This window comes from Gavia stellata, chromosome 27 (assembly GCF_030936135.1).
Source record: "Gavia stellata isolate bGavSte3 chromosome 27, bGavSte3.hap2, whole genome shotgun sequence".
NCBI classification, from domain to species: domain Eukaryota; kingdom Metazoa; phylum Chordata; class Aves; order Gaviiformes; family Gaviidae; genus Gavia; species Gavia stellata.
The window spans coordinates 7,276,650-7,296,837 of record NC_082620.1 but is presented as its reverse complement, the minus strand read 5'-3'; the positions used below and the strand labels follow the sequence as shown (position 1 = coordinate 7,296,837).

At 37.1% G+C, this 20,188-nt stretch overlaps 1 protein-coding gene across 1 annotated transcript in view; it reads left to right on the top strand.

Annotated features, from left to right (window-relative positions):
• The window catches only part of CFAP74 (cilia and flagella associated protein 74), a 48,551-nt gene that overhangs the window by 16,446 nt on the left and 11,917 nt on the right, over positions 1-20,188 (top strand). The window contains exons 14-23 of the mRNA XM_059829974.1: positions 2,381-2,447; positions 2,909-2,998; positions 4,917-5,090; positions 6,989-7,163; positions 8,477-8,589; positions 9,424-9,546; positions 10,686-10,807; positions 14,757-14,885; positions 18,011-18,098; positions 18,674-18,847. Of these exons, the coding sequence (XP_059685957.1) occupies positions 2,381-2,447; positions 2,909-2,998; positions 4,917-5,090; positions 6,989-7,163; positions 8,477-8,589; positions 9,424-9,546; positions 10,686-10,807; positions 14,757-14,885; positions 18,011-18,098; positions 18,674-18,847 (1,255 nt within the window). The remainder of the gene's footprint in view (positions 1-2,380; positions 2,448-2,908; positions 2,999-4,916; positions 5,091-6,988; positions 7,164-8,476; positions 8,590-9,423; positions 9,547-10,685; positions 10,808-14,756; positions 14,886-18,010; positions 18,099-18,673; positions 18,848-20,188) is intronic.

Genomic DNA, 20,188 nt, shown 5'->3' with positions numbered 1-20,188 from the left:
AATAATGTATTTACTTGGAACTCTGTGAAACACACAAAAAATGATTGTAGTTTAGCCTAAAAGTGGAAAAAATGTTGAAGCTCTTGTTTATGTGTAAGTGAGGCTTATTGACTAATAGGAGACATCAGAGCAAATTCATTTGGCTTACATAAAAAGTTCAGGTTTCAACTCTTATGGTTGACTGACCTGAAGAAACCATTTCTGCTACTGTTTAATCATACCCCAGTGAAATAAACAAGTGGTATTACCGCAGTATCTGATTTCATACTCCAGAGATCATTTTACAGCTCACGACCCACTGCCACTGCGTAGTGATAGATTGCACTTGGAATTTCTAGCTAGCTTGATAAGAAAAATTACGGTGCATAGTTAAGCCATTCCTTGCCCACTTAGTCCCTCTAAGAGTACATTGGAATGTGAACATACTACAGTTCTTGACTGAATGTAATCACTTGAGAGCTATAAAGTCTGAATCCAGCTGCTGCAGAAGATCTTGGTAAAGATGTTTAGCGCTTTAGTCACAGACTAATGGAGATGGATAATTGACCGCAATACAGCAGAGCACTTAAGCTTTTAAAATTGCTCTCGTGCTCAGCTGAATATGAATGTAGTTTTTTGCTTGTTTTGAAATCATGTATGTGGATTTAATTTTGACCCACTTATAATACATGTTTAATTTCTGTTACAATGTCTGAAGCTATTAATCTTCTGACAAAGTGAGTTTTCTTTCTGCTCTCAGAGATTGATTTTTTTTTTTTTTTCTGCTCTTCTCATTTAGTATGTTGGACAATTACATATTTTAAATTGGCATCTCTGACTTGTGACCAAAAATGAAACAACCCTTTCTGAAAGGCCTAAGTCTTTTCTTGGTATAACTGCCTTTTAAAGTACTCTCCAAATACAAATTAAACATCAAGTATTGTGAATAGAATGAGTCAGTGATTTTTCAATGATGTCTGATGAATTAATTCAATTTTTTCAAATAAATTGGTTACCCATACATTTGCCAGATAGATAGCAAAAATAATATATAGATCTTATTATCCATTGTCATATTATTAACAACTTGAACAGCACAGATCAGATTTGTAGACACTGATCTTACTGTATAATGCTTCTCTCTTCTCAAGTAGAACCATACATAAATTGTTTGTTACAAAATAGTTGTACCAAGTATTTTGAAAATACCCAGTACATCTAAACTGTCACAGTATCAGCTGTCCTCTAAATCACTTGCACAGGTATTTACAGACATAATGCTTGAGAACTCTTATCAGTGACAGACACTATATTTGCTAATAAAAAGCTATATTCTAGTGGTTAAAATGAGCGTTATTATACCTCCATGCAATGGGAGTCTGTTCTTAGCATAGTGGTTCTGTGTGTGTTTGGCAGCCTATGCTCTAAATCATAAATATTTTATCAAGGTAACATTTGAAATAGAAGGAGCTATTCCTTAAAGTCTTTCTCAGGAGAAAGTGCTAGTGATCTGTTCTGAAGGTCAGTGTACAGATGCTTATTTCCCTATTCACATTTTAAGCGCCTGAATTCTGAACAGTTTCCTTTTTCTGTTTGAAAAAGTTGTGTCTTGCTTTTGTTTGGTTTTAATTTTGTTTTGATAAAATTGTGATTAGCATGTATGTTCTGTGTTTCAGTTTGCTTAGGTATTCCCATGGTTAACAACATTTAGTTATCTATTTTGTATAGCTTCCTTTCTGTTTCTGTCAGGCAGAATAGGTCTCCAGTAGTGCCTTAATAATTTCGTTTAGAGTGCAGCTGTGAGATTTCTTGTCTTCTGATGGGCATTTTGCTTGCATCACAGAGACCATGAAATGAGGCATTGAAATAAGTGGCAGTTTCTATTCAAGATAATTTTGATACAGCTTGCAGCAAGCAGCACATTCTCTAATCATTTGCAGCTACCTTTTTTTTTCTCTTCCCCCTCTTCATTTTCTGCTTGGACGGGGGAGGTGTTACAGAGCAACACTCAAAACGGATAATGGGAGAAGACTGTTCCCTCGCTGTTAGAATAGGTGATTGGCCCACCCTATTCTTGATTATATTATTGAGCCTCAGCTTCACCTGAGCTTCACCTGGCTATAGTCTCTTTGTAGCATGAAGGCAATAATTCTTGCCTTTTAAAAGCACTTTAAGACTTTCTGAGTAAAACCTCAATAAAGAATCAGCCTTTGTAGTTTTACAATTGCAGCAGGGTTCTGTAGTTTTTCATTAATCTGTCATTCATTCTGACTTTTCCAAGTAATTAATCCAAGTGGGGGGGGGGGGGGGGGATAAAAAAATCTGCCATTGTTACCAGAATAGGAGCTGGATGTTTCATACATAGCTTTAATTTGGAGTTTTATGTTAATTATCTCCATAGTTTTGACCCACCTGGCAAAATGTCTGCTGGAATGTCCTGTGAAATAGTGGTAACATTTAAGCCAATGGTAAGTGCACCTGAGTGCTAAATTATGCAATGATGACAATCCTAATATAATCCACTGGTCTTATTAAAAACATCATTAATTTAATTTCTTAACTGTTAACAAGGAAACAAACTACATTTCTAGAACAGGTACTCTTGAAGATGCACACAGTTGTCCAAGTACAAGCTCTCTTAAATAGTAACAAGGCACGTTCTAAGGGCACCTTTTAGAAAAATGCCTGTCACTAAGTGTTCTTGGAGTATGTTTGAAACTTGCTCCAAAGGAAAATATTTATAATATTGCCTAGCTAAAGTTAGCCAGGAGGTTACCAAAGACTGTTTTAAAGCGGAAAGGTAGAATCTGTAGAGATACACTTTAATGTGTTACTCAAAGAATGAGTGAGAATATTTTTTCATCAGACTACACAGGCTACATCTTTGCAAATTACTTGTTTGGGTTGTTTTTGTTGTTTTGTTTTCTAGATAAATGAAACTCTGGAGGGAGAAGTCATGTTTATGGCACAGACAGGTTCTTTTTCTGTTCCATTGAAATGTACAACCAAGAGATGCATTGTAAGTGACTTTTTGTAAGTGTTCAGAGTCAGTATAACAACAGTAATAGAAAATGGGAGCTAGCATAAACGTTCTTAAAAATATTTAGCAAGAGGTTTTTATATTTCTTTTTTTCCTTTTAAAAGGAGAGCCTCTTTCCAGAAAATGATTAATTCGTTAGTTTCCCAGATTACACTGAGATTTATATAAAATTATCTTGATGGATTTACTTAACTATGAACTGTAACTTTAACTTCAGAGTGGAATTAGCTGAAGTAGTTCCATTTAGAAATTGATGACACAATTGTTACATTGTGAATGGAGGGATGAGAAATAGTGGCTGAAATGAGCTGTCTTTTTCTCCTTGTAATTTTTGGAAATTCCATCCCAGACCTGCAGTAGTTTATTCCTAACTTTTATTTTCTATATAGACAAAAATCAAAATATCACAATATCTTTCTGTCTTTTCTGGCATCTGTAAAAAGCATGTGATCTCTGCTTTCTTTCAGCATCTCAAAATCTTTTTGAGAATTCTGTACCAAATTTTAAGCAAAGAACATAATTTTCTTACTATTAAGAGATGAAAATACAGGCAGCACTAACTTTTAGATACCTTACCTTCCTGTGAGCTAACTTGAAGAAAGTATTTGATAAAAGCAACAACTTTGTTTTTACATTACAGCTAAGAGCAGCTTTGGCTTTACAGGCCAAAAGAAATTACAGATGAGAATATACAATACTAGAGGAAAAAGATTGTGCAAGGAGACACCCAGTATCAGAACAAGACTGGCAAATGCAAAATTTGAGATATACTGGGAGCATACTTCACAAAAACTAAAAAATAATTTTTAAAAAGCTTTAGACATATGAATGTCTTTCTGGAGTTTGTGATACTACATTTCAGTAAATTGTATGAATAAGGTTGCATGTGAAGTTTCTTTACTGGACTGTACATTGAAACGTTTGTGCGTGGGGAAATGAATCAAGAATAGTCTGTTACACAGAAAATAGAAGGGAGAGTAACTGAAAGGTAGTGCACTATAATTATTACATTAGCAAGCTGGCGAAGTATTTAAGGATGTGCTTAATTTTAAGCACTTGTAGGAAGCTAGAATGATATCACATTGATATTGCATACTTAAATCTGACAGTGTATAGGACTCTCTGATGGTTTTCAGTTAAAAGACCGTGAAGATGAAAATGCACAATGCGGTGGAAAGCCAGCACATTGATCAGAGAGCAGGATTTTGCAGCTAGAGAATTCATACCATCATTGTGCACTAATTACATGCAGGAACTCCTGTTCTTTATGCCCTGAAAGTGGGAAGAGTTCAGCTGTAAGCAGGATACTAGCAAGCAACGAAGTTGTCTTCGTCCTTTTGATGCTTGAATTACAAGCCGTTCGTTACCATATACCCAGTTAAAAAGTCATTAAAAATTCTATATTAAGTACTGTATTACTTTTTAAACTGGTTGTAAACCATGCTAGCTCAAAGAAACAAGACTGGATGTGTTACAAACTGATGTGTAGTCACTATATGATGTTAGATGCTGCTTGCTGCTCAGCTTGATGCTAGTACAACCGTTTTACTGTAACACGAGAGCAACAATGTTGAATTGGTATGTAAATATTACCTGCTTCCAGAGTAACTACCTGAAGACTTATGCAAGCTACTGCTATGAACAGCATCGGACCTGTTTTTTCCATTGTCATATAGTGGACTGAAATGGAAGCGGCTCAGTTTAACAAGACATTGTTTTAATGAGTTGGCTTCTACAAAAAGGCAGAAAGATACCCACAGCTCGTGTTGTTATTTGGTACCAACTTTGAAATGATAATAAGAACTTTAAAGTCCTATTCTTGAAGAGGTGGATGCTTACTCAATTGACATTACTGACTATCTAGGACAGTAGTAATTAATGGTTTATCTTCTCACAGCTGGCACTGGATAAAGAGCTCATTGACTTTGGCAGCCATGTGGTGGGGGAGACAATTTCACGGACCATCAACCTGACAAATAGTGGAGCTTTGGGAACAAGATTCAAAGTTCAGATGTCAGCAGGTGACAGTAGTACATGCAGAGCAACAGCAAAATTTTCTCCTGGAGGAATGGTAGGTTCAAAAGCATCTCCCTAAATTGATAGAAACATTCTGCTTTGCAAAGTGTGGTAGAATCACAGAGCAGCTCAGGTTGGAAGGGACTTTGGAAGATCATCCAGTCCAACCTTTAGCAGTCTGTTTATGTTTGGGTTGGCATAGACTAATATAATCTGTTAGACCCCCAAATACCACAAGACAAATTTTAAAACAATTATTCTGGGGGAGAGGGGGGAAACCAACAATGAAAATTTTTTTTAACATTTTAGTCATTTATGTAATGATTCTTATTTTCTTCACATCAATGAAAATTAGGAAAAACCACTTTAGTTAAAAGAGGAGATTCTGACAGAGTCATTTAAAATCGCAGCTCCTGGACTTCAGAAAAATGCCAACTGTTGCAAAACTAGCAATAAAGTAATGAGAACTGGGAGCGCTAGCCTGTGATCTTCCTTTAAAAATCCAGAGCTGTTCATTTACATTTCCTGTCAAAGAAGGACAGTCACAGTTATTGACAAGGTGTTGCTAGAAGGGAAGAAAGTCATCTTAGTCAAACTAAGAATTACATTGAGAGCTGTTGCCTGAAAACTATAATAATAAATAGTGTTAAAAGCATTGAAGGAAGATCTCTCAAATCAATAGTGAAACGAATGGAAATGATTGTAATATTGTGTCCTGTGGAATGTCCTGGGTGGGAATGAAGCAGAGACTGTTGAAGAAACGTACCAAAACTCAGACACTTGGTGCAGACCTGACAAAATGTGTGGTGTTAGACCTGATATTGATTGCTCCTACAGTATACCAGTTTCAAAGTTGACGGAAAACTGAGGAATCCTAACAGCTGTACTCCTCCATGTAGCAGGTAATTTTAAGTGAAAAACACTTACAAAGAAAGTATGCATACAATCGTCTTTGCATGTCAGTACTGTGGGGCAGATTTTTGAGAAGATTGAACAGCTTAAGTCTGAAGACATACTTGGTCCTTTTTTAAATAAGTTGTGGAATTAAAGTGGAGAAATCCTTCAGATAAAAAAAAAACCAACCAACAAATAGCCACCTACTGTGGTAGGAACTCATGCTTGTAATTCCTGTGTCGGTTAATATCATTATCATAAATGCTCCTTTTTCCTCAAGTGTTGCGTAGGTAGCACCCATAAATAGATAGCTTTCACAGGTCCTTGACCAGAGAGAATATCACTACTAGGTTGCATATCTTTGTTTTGAAGTGCCTACGTGTTCTTTCAAACACAGTGCAGATACTTCATCTTTCTTCCATCAGCGCAGTCTTTAATTTCTTTAATTGTTGAAGAGCAATTGGCTCGGATGGTTTTCAAAATTCTGTACTTGATAATCTAACCCAGTTTTAAGTTCTAAGAAAAGGGTTGACCTCTCTTTTGAAACACTACATTAAATAGTATGTACAGTGAAACTGCTGAGCTGTTTGCCGTGGTTTTCAACTCTCATACTATCCTTACATTAAAATTGTGGTTTACATAAAGAATCTGTGAAATAACACCGTCTGTATCCATGGTTTTCCTTCTGTATTCTGTCTTTTGTAGGTGTGCAGTAAACAGAAGTCTAGGTTTAGCAGACTTAGTTTTGACATAGAACTGCCTGTATTTCCAGTAGAAGAATGTTAGTTCTGTTAGTTGTAAAATAACTAACGCTATATTGTATTGCTCCCATTACATTATTTACCAGTTTTGGGCAGCCAGCAAAAATTGTATCTGCTCATCGATAAAGGTCTAGTAGAATGTGCAGTTTTCAGAAAGTGCAACACATTTCTCCATTTATGCCATGGAACAGTTGCAAGAAAACACAAGTCTGATTTGCAACTGCTTGGTAAAATTGGAGCTGGCGCAAGCTAGACGAAAAGTCCCAGTAGAAAATGTTTTTTCTGTGTTTTCTAATAGGTTATTCAACATTTCAGTGATTGTGTCCCTGAAAAGAAAGGCAGCAAGAGTCCTGTGACATTTGTAGTTGAAAAGAAGGATCGAATTTTTCCTGACCATAGAGAAGAAATGACCTACTGCGTAGCCCAGGTGGAGGAGCGGAAGACTGAGACAAGCCTGAGCAGTAGTTCCACAGGTGAGGTGACTGTTTTAGAAAATTGGCAGTGCAGTTTCCCAGGCTAAGCGTTATCCATTTATAGAGTTTTTTGTAATGAACTGTGGAATTCAGTTTGCAAAGTTACTCAGTAAATTAAGTAGTTCATCATTCTAGTAGTAATGTTATATTCCTTTGTATGCTGCCTCACAAAAAATGACTAAAAATAATGTACTGACACCATTACATCAAAAGCAGCAGAGAATCTCACTTCTCATTAGTGATCAACGATTCAGTCTCAGAAGAATACAGAAACCAACTAGCTTACAGAAACTGCAAAATTGTTATCATTCTTGTCTCAGCAACTGAATACCCACTTCTCAGAATAGAAATCCACATGACAGGTTTATTTTTATAGTCTGTAATTCTAGGAACAAGGAAGCAGAAAGATGAACCTCCTCAGACATTTTCCATCTCATTCCTAATGTTTACTATGTGCTTAATAAAATCCAGTCTTGTAGAAGAAAGACTTTCTTAATTTCTTTATTATCTGTATTCTTTAATATTTCTTCTGGATATTGATCATTCCAATTGCAGGAAACTAAAAGTTCCACGAAAAGGTTGTGGGTGTTTTTTTTTTTTTTAAAATCTAGGATCTGTATTGTGAAATAGAGTGATTCCATAAATCACGGTAGCTGTCTCCACAGAACACATACTTTAAAGATGTTTTCAGACCTTAAAAAAAAAAAAAAAAATCCATTGCTTTGGCACACTAACATATCTCATGACACCTTGATCTTTTTCCTGGTTAATGTGAAGCATATGGCTGCCAGTTGATTACTGCCATACAGTTGAGAGTTAGCTTCGTCTCTCTCATGATGCATTAGTTTAAGGCACTTTGAAGCCCTGGTGGGAGACTGTTAAATTAAAAGCTACTTGTTATTGCAGTTGATTTGAAAATAAAGTGAAGCAGCACTTCCGCTTGCTTTGCAGGTCCTCCTTACTGCATTGCTTTGTCCCCCTGAAATTGTTCAGTTCAGGCTTGCAGCTGAATTCATTGATGTAAGAATCTCTGACATACACTTTATCCTACTGAAACATTAACGTTGTTATTCTGTAGCAAAAGGCTCAGGTGCCGAAGGTGGACTTTTGGACTAGGGCAAAGATGTATGGCCAAACAGGAATTTCCTTCTAGACATTTATATTTCCACATCATTGCTATACATTATTGGATTTGCAACTATTGACCAAAATCAATGTACTTCTGCTCTGTTTGATATTTTTGTTTAGTGAATAGATGCACACATCCAGCATTTTCTGGGGTTTTGTTTGTGGTTTGTTTTTTTTTTCCCCAGAACAACTTGGTCAAGATGTGTTAAATTACAGATCAGATCTAGACACAGACAATGCACATAACTTAGTGGAACTTTCTCCTGAAGAAACACCAGTCGAAATTATGCTTGGAAAGGTAATGAATATCCTGAGATACAGACAAGATTTTCACTAGTCTAAGCCTACATCAAATAAATTGCTTTGGCTCTGGTGGGAAATGCTTAAGTACGTGATCAATTTCAAGCCCACTGGACTTCACTGTATCACCGTTAATTCTTAAAATGAAATCACATGACATATTTGCCCTTTCTTTTGATCTATAAAGACTTACTTGAGCTGAAAGATTCTGTAGAGATTTATGTTCCCCATAATTTAACTGTTGTTGTTTTGTCTGGGGTTTTTTGTCAAACTGATTTTTCTGCTATGTCGTTCTGTGGTTATACAATCCAGTGACAACACAAAAGATGGGGCAGGAAGAATGTCTGGGAAACGTCAGACTTCAGCCATATTAAGAAATCTGGGTATGAGAGTCCAGATACTAGTTCGTACTAGCATCTATGGCTTCTACCTATGCATACAAAAGACAGGTGGACTTAATGCTAAAAATCAGTAGAGCAGATCTTCAAATAGTAGCACAAGACAGCTTATCCATGTTTTAGTTACGTGTACACTTTGAACCACCTTACCTAGCTGTCATACAGAGTCTTGCAGGAGACTCTCAGTAAAATTCTGACCATGCCTGGCTGTGAAACCATGTGTCGTTCCAAGTCTTTTCCCCACACTAAACCTCTTAGGGAGCTACTGATACTGGTTTTTCCCTTGCGTAGTGTGTTCAATCTAGTTACAAACTAGGTGTAATAGAGTGTTTGTATAGTGTGAGTATATACTGCTTCTTTATTTCCCTACAATTTATAGCCAACTACAGTAATACAGTCAGATTTTCATTAAAAACATGTTACTTCTTGTTTAGGTTACTGAAGGTGAAATTGGACCCTTCAGCTCAGTCAAACTTCAGATTATATTTGTCCCAGCTGTCCCTGGGGATGTGCGGGCAGAGTTTGTGATCATGTTTGACAACTCAGACTGCAAACCAGTGAGTGATTTTGTGCAAGACTTGCTTCAAAACACTGTGGAAAAAGAGTTTAAAATCCTCCTACTTCTGTTTTTCCCAAGAATTAAAATTGCTTAGGAGCCTGTATTAGAAACAGGAGAAGGAGGTAGAGGAAGATACGTTTATGAACATTGTAAGAAAAAACAATGAGGTACCATATGATTATGTATTATGTGGTTAGATGGGAGGTAGCTTTGCAAATCATGGCCCTTCTTTCTGATGCAGTATGGTTATTAAACGTGTTGATTCTCTTAAATTTCTATGCAAATAATCCTGATATTCCCATTTTATCAGACATGGTGCTGTAAAACATCTAATGTCTTGGAAACAAATACAAAAGTATTTTTCTCTATTCCCAACCTACGTAGTTTATTTCCTTTCTGATATATCAGAATTGGAATTATTTAGGACGTGGTAGTGAAACTGATGTGTGAAAGCTGGAAGAGATGACAACTTTAGTTACCACTTCAGCATATTTTGATTCCACACTTTATTGGAAGCCAAATTCTGCCTGGGAACAGTTCACAGAAGCTTGCCAAAAAAATGAAGACAAACTTCCAAGAAGCTCAGTAGGCCAGTCTTGGCTCTCCCCAGGGTCTACAGATGGAGTAGTCTACAGAAGGAGCTGCAGGTGCATGCTGCAGGCTCCTGTGGGTACCCTCTCTTTCAGGACCGTTTTGTCCAAGTCTGAGCTATGTGGTCACTGATGTCAGACCTAAGGTCATTATAGGAAGTTCAGCACTGTGCTGGCATTACTGTGTTTCTTTACTGGCTAAACGAACTGCAGTCTCTTGAGTTTCTGAATTATGGCACAATCACTTAAGCCAGGTGCACTTTAAATATTTCTTTTCAGTATCATGGGCAGCATGCTATTCCTTTATGTTCTCTGTCAAAGAATCCAAACCAAAGTATAATTCTTTTTTCTGCTGGGACACCATAACATCTAGGCTTTATCTTACAAATTATTTTCGTAGCTTTGCCTAATTAAAGAACATGTTGCAATACAAATAATGAAATATTTTACTCAGTTGTAGTTTATAGCAGAAATTCGTGCTCTGTCTAGATCAGTAAGAATTTGAGACTAATAAAAGTAATCACACTCTTGTTTTATGTATTAACAGCTGTGCTTTAGTGCCATAGGAGTTTCTGTTGATGTGCCAGTTTGGGTGCCCAATCCCAACATTGATTTAAAGATCTGTATGTATGACCAACTTTATCAGGATTGCATTGTCATTCAAAGCAGGTGAGCTACCCGTTCATTATCAGCTGCCTTCTATAGCTAAATAATGAGATCTTAAGTCACTAGGTGATGTCTTGAGGTTCCATTGTGCCAGACCCATCTTGTCATCGTAGGAAGCTGAAGATCTGTTTGGTTTTTTCCTTGGCATTTCAGGAGGACATCCTGATTACAAGCCCTCTGAGTCCCACACTTCTGTGGAAATTGGACTTGGGTATCCTACTATCCCAGACTTCCAAGACCAGCTGTAGCTATGACGTATCTGGGTTAATACATGCCTTTACACTCCTACAAGATTGCCTGTGTGGTACCTGTTCTGTGGTGTAACTGTAAACTCCCTAGGTAATAACAACCCCACAGTTTCATCATGTGGAATTGCACACTAAACATTAGGGAGATAAATGTGTGTAAAATTAAGTGCACATTAGGTATAATTGATTCAGCCAGGAAATTTTATGAAAGAATATTTTGTTATTTCTCAGCTATTTTACCTTTAATTAAAGTCCATGGGAGACTTATGATCTGGAAGCCAGCCTCATGCCATCTGTTCTTTACTGAGAAGGTCAATAACCAGTCTTCCCAGACTTGGGATATGTTGCTGGATAATTCATGTCAGTCCTTTTGCATTTACTATAAAATGGGAAGGGTACAACTTTTCCTAACCCATATAGGCATTAAGCAGTGCACTGGAGTGACAGACACCTTGTAAGTACACAGATAGTGACCAAATACCAATTTACCGGGGAAAAAATATCTGGGTGTTTCTGTAGTCCAAGTCAGTAATGTTTGAAGGCTGGTTCTGTTTGCGCTGTAATATAAAGATAATATTACAGCTTATCGGCTCCCAGAGATTTCGTGCTATTAGAGAGTGGTTACATGAACTTTTACTCTCTTAATTGTCTTCAGGTGCTGGGTGTCTTCCCTCTGCCTAATGCAGTCACTACTGAATGCTTATTTTAACAATTTGCATTTCTTGGATTTTATTTCAATAGGATTGGGGTGGGTTTGTGGGAGGGTGGGGGAGAGATTGGTTCTGTAGAAGGCATCCATTCTAAACCTCTTACCAGAATTACAGACTGCAGAGATTCTTCACAGTTGGAAAGAAATGAGTAAAGCTGTTATCTCAGAAATTCAGCTTACAGCTATGACAAGCACAAGTTGTTATGTAAGTGATTTTACTTGGTCTGGATAACCCAGGGATAAAACTTATAAGTATAGAAGCAGAATAACTCTCCTAATGAAAACTTAAGATTTCAAGGGGATCCCAAAGATAGAAGCTATCAAATTGCTTTCGGCAAAACTTCTTAACTGAGGGAAAGATCCTGCTGATCCTTTGCCAAGTTTCTCTAAATTAAGAGCACTTAATACTGTCCTTAGTACCCTGGCAAATCAAGTCTTTGATTTATCACCCAATTCTTCATAGTTAGGAAAAATTGTCTTTGTTATACAGTCATTTGGGCTGAAATTCAAAGTATTTCATGTGCAGGAATATCATGTCTGAAATTTTTATCCTGCAAAAGTAAATAGATTTCATCATTCAGTTATTTGTGGTGCCTGAGAAGTTCCTTCCTCTAGCAGCTATTGAAATTTTTCTGTAGCGTGTATCATGTCAAACCACTTCTCAAACAGAATGAATTTAAACTGCTGAAAATAGCTATAAATTACTATCAGTCAAGAACAATTTCTTAGGTTTGACTAGTAAGTAGCTATATTTTAATTGCAATAGTGAAAAACTGGGGAAAGGTAGTCTTGCTGAGGTCTATGGTCTGGAACTATGCACAAACAGAGTATCCAGAGCCAAGGACAATTATCAGGCTAGCAAAGGAGCGTCCAAACTGCTGTCAACATACAAACAAGGATAGCAGTTTGTTACAATGGCTTTACGTGTGAACTGTATATCAGCTAAAGAGTTACTACAGTGCTGTCTGTGAAATAATGCTCATAGCAACTAAAGGAGACCAAAGGTAGGGTTACCACAGCCCCGCTGAAAAGGCTGCTTGTCTAACAACTGCTGAAATACCTTAGCTGCTGAGCACTAAAGTTCAGATCCAGTAGATGTGAGGTCTTATTAGCATAACTTCTAGGACACAGATCCTTTAATTAAATGTTAATTAGATACTTAAATAATCCTTCTATTCAGGAATTTTCTTAGAGGTTTCTGCTCCAATCCCTAACTAGTTATAGAAAAAAAAAAAACAACAAACCCTAAAACTATCGTGAGAGAATTCTTTAGATTTTCGGGGCAAAATCTGACCCAGACCTGCAGGAGATGATGTGTTATAATAGCCTTTCGTTCACCACCAGTACACACAAACATCTGGCAGAAGCAGAGCAGAAAGAACTTTGTATCTTATTGCTGCTGCAATCCATGACACTTTAGCCTATAACATAAGTAGAAGATCAAGTTTTCAAGTTAGTTAGACAGCTCTGGCATGTAAGTGCCCCAGCAAGCTCTGTAGAATTGCAAATGTTAATTAATACTGGTTTTGGTTTGGATTTTGTTGTGGGTTTTTTTTCTGATCATATAGAATACAGTAATAAGGAAGCATAAATAAGCAACATAAAGGGTGAAAGTGTCTTATCAGAATCCTATCCAGTATAAATCACTTTGAAAAGTAATTTCTTTGGCAGGTCATAATCTGCACTGATTTGATGAAGTAGTATATAGTTCTCTTAGACTGTCAACAGTCAGACATCATTCCAGGCTCCCAGTACCACATGCTATAGCGGTTGATTTAGAGCAGACCATCTGGACTGACAGCTTGTAAACCGGTCCAAGAGAAGCAAAATGACAAGCTGAAATATTTGTAAATTGCTTGGCAATTTTGCACATAGGCATAAAATTCCAAAGCAGGGTATGGTCTGTGGCTATTGCCGTATTATAATATGGCCAGAATTCAGTAAACAGTGAGATGTTTCCTAGCTTCCAATATGCCATTCTTAGGGCAAACTGATCACAAGTTTTAGCGGAGGAACTGGCATTACCACCTTAGCCACACTATGACTTCTAGCCCTGTAGAATCTCTGCTGTTAGAGGAGAAGTTACAAGACATCTGTGAATTCACATCTATTTAAAAGAAGTCACCACGGTTTTGGGGAGAAAAACCAAAAGCAGCAGTGCTCTCAGTGCATTTCTGGCATAAGATAGCCCCCTGCTCCCTCTGAGTTTGAGTTTTTTCCTGCCTGTACAGGCTTAATTTTTGGTATTGAAGGTTTTGAGATAATTATTATGATAATGAGGATGAATGGAATTCACAAACTGGGTACATGTTGATGTTTTAGGTGTATCATGCTCTTTCAGGTTCAGTCTTTTGATTCTTCTGACTACAGGCTGGGACATTAAGTGCTTGTTAGCCACTTAAGCAGCATCTAGGTATCCTTGGCCCTGCTTAGGGGTCACTGGTCTTTATTTTTCTGTTTTTCAGGCAGAATAACAGGTTTTTATTTGTTGCATCCCACCCACCACCAATTCTTACATAACCTAGATCCAGCATTACAAGAGGACTACTCCTTTTCCATCTTGAGTGGGTTCTCAAACATTACGGGAGTCGTTCCTATTGATTCAGATAGAGGGAATGTTTGTTAGGAGCAAATAATTAGCTGATATTTTGGCTTTGCCTTTCTCCTGACCTGACTTACCACTGTGCTGCACTTTGATAATTATGTTCCAATCAGCTGTGTACCTTGCTTGAAATACAGCTGGGTTTACTTACAGTACTTCCAAAATCTTGTTTTCTATACTTATCTTAAAAGAGAATACAACTGTGTGATTTTGCTGTAACAGTTTTACATGCCCATCATTTTCAAAGGAAGCTTGGAATAGTTGTAATCGTCATGTTAGAGTAGAGACTCAAGGGTGGGGGCGGGCGGGGACCAAGCTCCAAGAGCAAATGTTGCTGAGATTGGCAGTGGCAGCAGCCTCGAAGCCACCTGAGTGCCTCTGATCTGTTTGCAGAGCAAAAGCCACGCTGCGTTTGAAGTTTGAAGTATGCAAAGCATTGAGTAAGCACATGGAGCTGCTTCCAAAAACAGGTTACATTCAAGCTCAGTCATCCTTCACTGTGCAATTGAAGTTTCTGCCCAGGTAACATAACAACATTAATGTTTTCAGTATTTAAGACAATATCTCCAGGAGGCTGTCAGTAGAAAACCTGAGCGGGTCAAAGTTTTTAATTCCCTCGCACTGTAGTAGGCTGGACTTGACACTGCTGGTGTCAATGCAGTCCTAGTCTCCCCCCTCTCTCCCCCTTAAAAGTTGCCAGATGCTCAAGGAGGAAATTAACTTGGATCACATACCTGTGAGGAAATGCTTTTCCTGTGGTGACAGCAGTAGTGTGAAAATGTTAGCAGTTGCATTCCTGGTAGGCTGCTCCCGTTTCTGTGGGGAAGCTATTCTTATACAAGTGAGATGTTATCTAGGCAGGTGGCTACTTCATGGATCAGTGATTAAATAATTTTTGGACAAGAACTCCTGTGCTTGCTGATTAAGGTAAGAATGGTTGGGCTTCCTGTTTATATCTCTCCTACCTATGTACATATTTCTCCAAAATATGAATGTATTGATCTTGAATTTCATGTGGCATTTTATAGAACACCTTCTAAGATGCTAAAAGCCTTACCCCAGCAAGTTTCTCTTCTCCGTTTCATGATAAAACTACATATACAAGCATAACTCAGTTATAGGAAACAAAGAATTCCAGTTTTAAAAAATTTAAATTCAAGAGCTCTTGTTGACCACTGTTAATTTTATTTACCTCATCACTGCCATCCTAAAGAATTTAGCAGGACATTACTTTCCAAATATAAATTAAATTAAATAGATCTTCATTCTGGCGTACAGCCAAATACTTCAGCAGCTTCTGCATTAATTGCTGCTGCAAACCTGCTGCTTTTTTCATATAGGCTATCTTGTCCCATTGGAGTAAGTATATTTGGATTTTCACTGATGTGCTCAGCATCTCTGCATTCTAAATTGAGAGTCTAATCACTGATTTCAAAATTTTCACCAGGTTAATACTCAAAGAACTAAAAGTATTTACAGTTCTTCCAACATCTCAAATCCTATCAGATTACAACAACAACAGTAACCATTATTATGACATTTTTCAGTTCCTGAACTTCAGATGCTGTAAAGCACTGTTAGACTTGTGGAGTGGATAGAAGCATAGCTTGGATTTAGGGCATTAATCTTCCTTTGAAAAGTGGGGAAGCTTCAGAAAGGAGATTTGATGAGATTACGGCATTTCTGACACACAAAATAAGTATCTGGCTGTTTCAGTGTACAGGTCAGTTTTAAAAGACCTAACACAGGGGGGGAGTGTGTGTATGACAGAAAAAGGAGCTCGCTACAAGCTGGTGTGAAGTACTGAGCTAGTGACACACTTCTGTAAATGCCTCCTCATTGACGTAGTATTATAAGCTTGGTTTTCTCAGAAGGAAGAATAGCTATATTAAAAGTAACACAAAAGTAAAAAGAAACACTCATTCAGCAGTACTAAGTGAGCAGATAGATGACTGAAGGCCTGGGAAGCTCTCCCGAGGATTCTGTGCGCACTGAAATGCTTGGTCAGACGTTACAATACTCATAACTTTATGGGTGTTTGAAGCAGACATTGTCTGTTCATTTGAAGGCACATTTTCTAATCTGCTGAGGTTCGGAATTCCCAAATACCACATACTTTAGTTTTTCTGCATTTGGAACTAGTCCTGCAGATGCTGGCAGTCTAAATCTGATTTGTCTTTTATATTTCTCTTTAATTGCTTTTAAGCATGAAAATGCCATTTTCAGAGAACTATCTGAAGGATTTCAGTATCTTTTCCTTGAGGCATAACAGCTAAGTGAGAGTCCATCGCTGTTTATGTACAATTATTTTTTTCCCCTCTGGATTATTTTGTAATACATGAATTTCTTCTGCTAGTCTAATGTCCTGTGACAAAGTGAAAGCTGATACTTTATTTCTACCTTGTATTTAACTCCAGTTCCTATCTTTAAACAAGTTAGCAATACCTTTGAAGATCACCTTCTAAAGTCACATTTGAGACATGCAAAATAACAGCCAGCAAGATTTCAGATCACCATGGTGACTGAGCGGGTACTATTTATTCATTAACTATTCTTTAAGAATACATTAAAAAATTGCATGTCATTCCAGTAGTAGTAGTTAGGAACATTATCACTGTGGAGACCTAAGAACAGGAAGCAATTCACTCTGATGCTATAAGGCACTATAAATAGACCAGCAGAGCTAAAAATGCTAGAGCTTTTGTATTGTCTTGGCTTGAAGCTCTGAAATTGAGCTTATGATAGCAAGATGCTTCAGCTACAGAAAACCCACATATTTCTTACAAATGACTGATCTGGTGTATAATCAGACACTATTGGTCTCCAAGTTTGTTTCACTTGATTTATGTCTCTGTGCTTTCTGATACAATTGGTTCTGCCTCAGACTGGCTGGTAATTAACTAACATCAGTGTCAAAAGGAAGCGATTGCCTAGGTTGGGTTGGTTATGTGCTGTGGTTGCAGCAAAGATGCAGAGGGCTTATATTCTGATTATAAAGTAAGCTTTTAAGTTTTTCAGAATTTTAAATGACTGGATGGCATTTTAAGAAAGGATAAATGGATGCAGACCTCTGCAAATAACTCCCTTAAATTCCTGTGCGTCCAAAATCCTGTCTTTAAAAAATAAAAAATCCAACATTAACCTACAAGGTCAATTATTCTAACTTCATTGCTAGATACCCTTGCAAACCATGCATACCTGCTCAGAGCGGATTGTCTGGAGGTATGCCATTCTGTAGGAAATCTGTGACAAGTCCATAACATTTCTGATCTGACTGCATGTTCTTCTTCTTCTTCTTGGTCAGAAGGTGGAACTTCATAGGTCACTAATTTTTGATTGGCATTTTCTTCCACCATTCTTCCACCGTTTTCCCTAATACTTGCATATATCTTACATACAAGATTTTAGTTAGACTTCACTTCAGTGAAGCATTGGAGTTGATGCTTCATCAACTATATTTGTTAATACTCCTATTTGAGCACAAATACCGTGTTAAGATTAAAAGCTGTGAGTAATAAAACTTTCAGACTTTAAGTAACAGATTTTCTTTTTGTTCAGAAATACTTCCATCAAAAGTTTATTATTCCCCTTAGCTAGAAAATAGTCAAAATATTTTTATGAAACTGAATGTACTTTTTGATATTTAGGCACTCTCTTCCTGAAGATGCGGGGAGCTATTTTAATGAAGAGACAAGAGTTCTGGAAGTTCCAGTGACAATACTGATTGTGGATAAGGTTAGTGATTTTTATTATGCTGGTTATCAGACTGACAATAGATGTAAATCATTTTAGTGAATGTTCATTTAACGATACCTAATCTTAGATTAGTTCTTTACTAGTTGAAGTCCTAGATTTGACAGTTTCTTCTTGTCAGCATGTTTGCAATACAGAAAGTTAAATCCTTTCTAGACAGTGCTCATCTATTCTCTAGGAGTTTATTTTGTACCACAAAGTTATCAGATAACACAGCACAATCTTTTTATTCTGATCTGTACTGCAGATGTAGCATATTCTTAGTGTTTACATTTCCTGGAGATGCAGGTGTGATTCCATTCTAGCATATGGAATTTGAGATAAAGATCTTATTCTTTTTTAATTTTGCTTACCAGATACATTTCCTATTGCTTATTTTTGGAGAACAATGAGGCTGAAGTTCAAGATAGATATGTTACCTTTACATATGTTATTCTCAAGGAATAGAGTAGAGTAACTTTTTTGCAGTTATCTTTTTGGATGACATTTCACTTAAATCCTGTCCTTACAATACCACAGATGGAGGGTTTTATCCTGTGCTCTTGCATTTGTTTCAGGCTAAAAAAGTTAATTTTACTGTCCATGCAATTGTTACTACTTCTGATTTGGAAATCAGTCCAGCACGAATCAATTTTGGATACTGCACAATCTATGAAGCTGTGCAAGCAAACGTCATGCTAACAAACAAATCCATCTTGCCACAAGAGTTTGGATTTGTGGGACTCCCAGAGGTATGTAGTTATCACACACACACACCTCTTCTTGTATCAAAATATATTTAATTATTATGCAAACATGTTTCAGTGTGAGTGTAAGTAAATCATGACTGGTTCTTGCAAACCCATGGAAATACTTCTGCCTGCAGCACTGTGGAAACACACAGATTAGTTCTGGTACTGGTTTGTGTAAATTTCATCTTGGTATACCCTAAGCATTTTCCAATCAGTATAAACATCTTCGCAGAGATTTTACTATTCTCACCTACATAACATTATTAAGGTAACTTCGTCCTATTAGAATACCTATTTTTTTACACCAAGAAATCTACTAACAGAGTACCTGGTGCACTTTTCTCTCAGACTCACAGGTCGCTTATACTAAATAAAACAGGCTTAGAGATGTTGCTTTGGCCTTGAGGCTGAGGAATGTCACACAGTTTGCATCCAAATGCCTAAACACTTTGCTTTAAAGCAGGATGGCCATGTCCAAACTGCTTATTGGGAATCAGCCCCTGAGCCATGCCTAGGTATTTCCTGACTGACTGTAAGTTGACGTGGAAGCTGAATTAATCACAGGAGCTGCCAGTTTCGTGTGGGCTAGGTTTACTGAATTAGTTTGGGGTTTGGGGTCTTTTTTTGTAAAATGTTAGCTGTTCAAGCTTCATAATAGCATGATGATCACAGTGTGAAATGGTTTGGCATACGGGAATCAGAGCTAGAAGAACCTGACATTTAATTAGGCATTCTCCCTTTCTCTGCTGTTTTAGGGATTTGCAGACCTCTGCAAATCAAGGAGTTAGCTAAAAGAAATTGGAATCTTCAGCTTCGTTGAAACACATGCTGTGAAGTAAAGCTTTATGATTAGTTTAAAATGTGATGGGGAGACATTCTTGAATCATCATCAACTCATAAACACAAACTAATACACATTTTGTCGATATTAAACTGGTACTTGTCACTATGGTATCTACACATCGTACAGGATGTATCATAGAAGATACAGGGGAAACTGTTGAGATTCTTACCCTATTTCATTCAGTTGTCTATGAAGAGTAAATAGACATTATTAGTGAAAGGTGATTGTCATAGATGATAAGAAGCTGGGGAAGAGATGCTACTGAAGTCTGAGTTAATGAATTTAATGCCTTTCAGGTTACTTTGAGATTAGAAATCTGCACGTCAGTCAGACACTAGTCACCAACTGAAATGAAAGCTTCTCACTAGAAGTTTTCCTTTTCCTGACACTTGTACGTTTAATAACAAAATTTTCTTATCCTGCCAGTAATGTCTTATTTTAATTTATTTAATAATTTTATAATTTAACTAATAATTTCTTATTTTCATAACAATAAT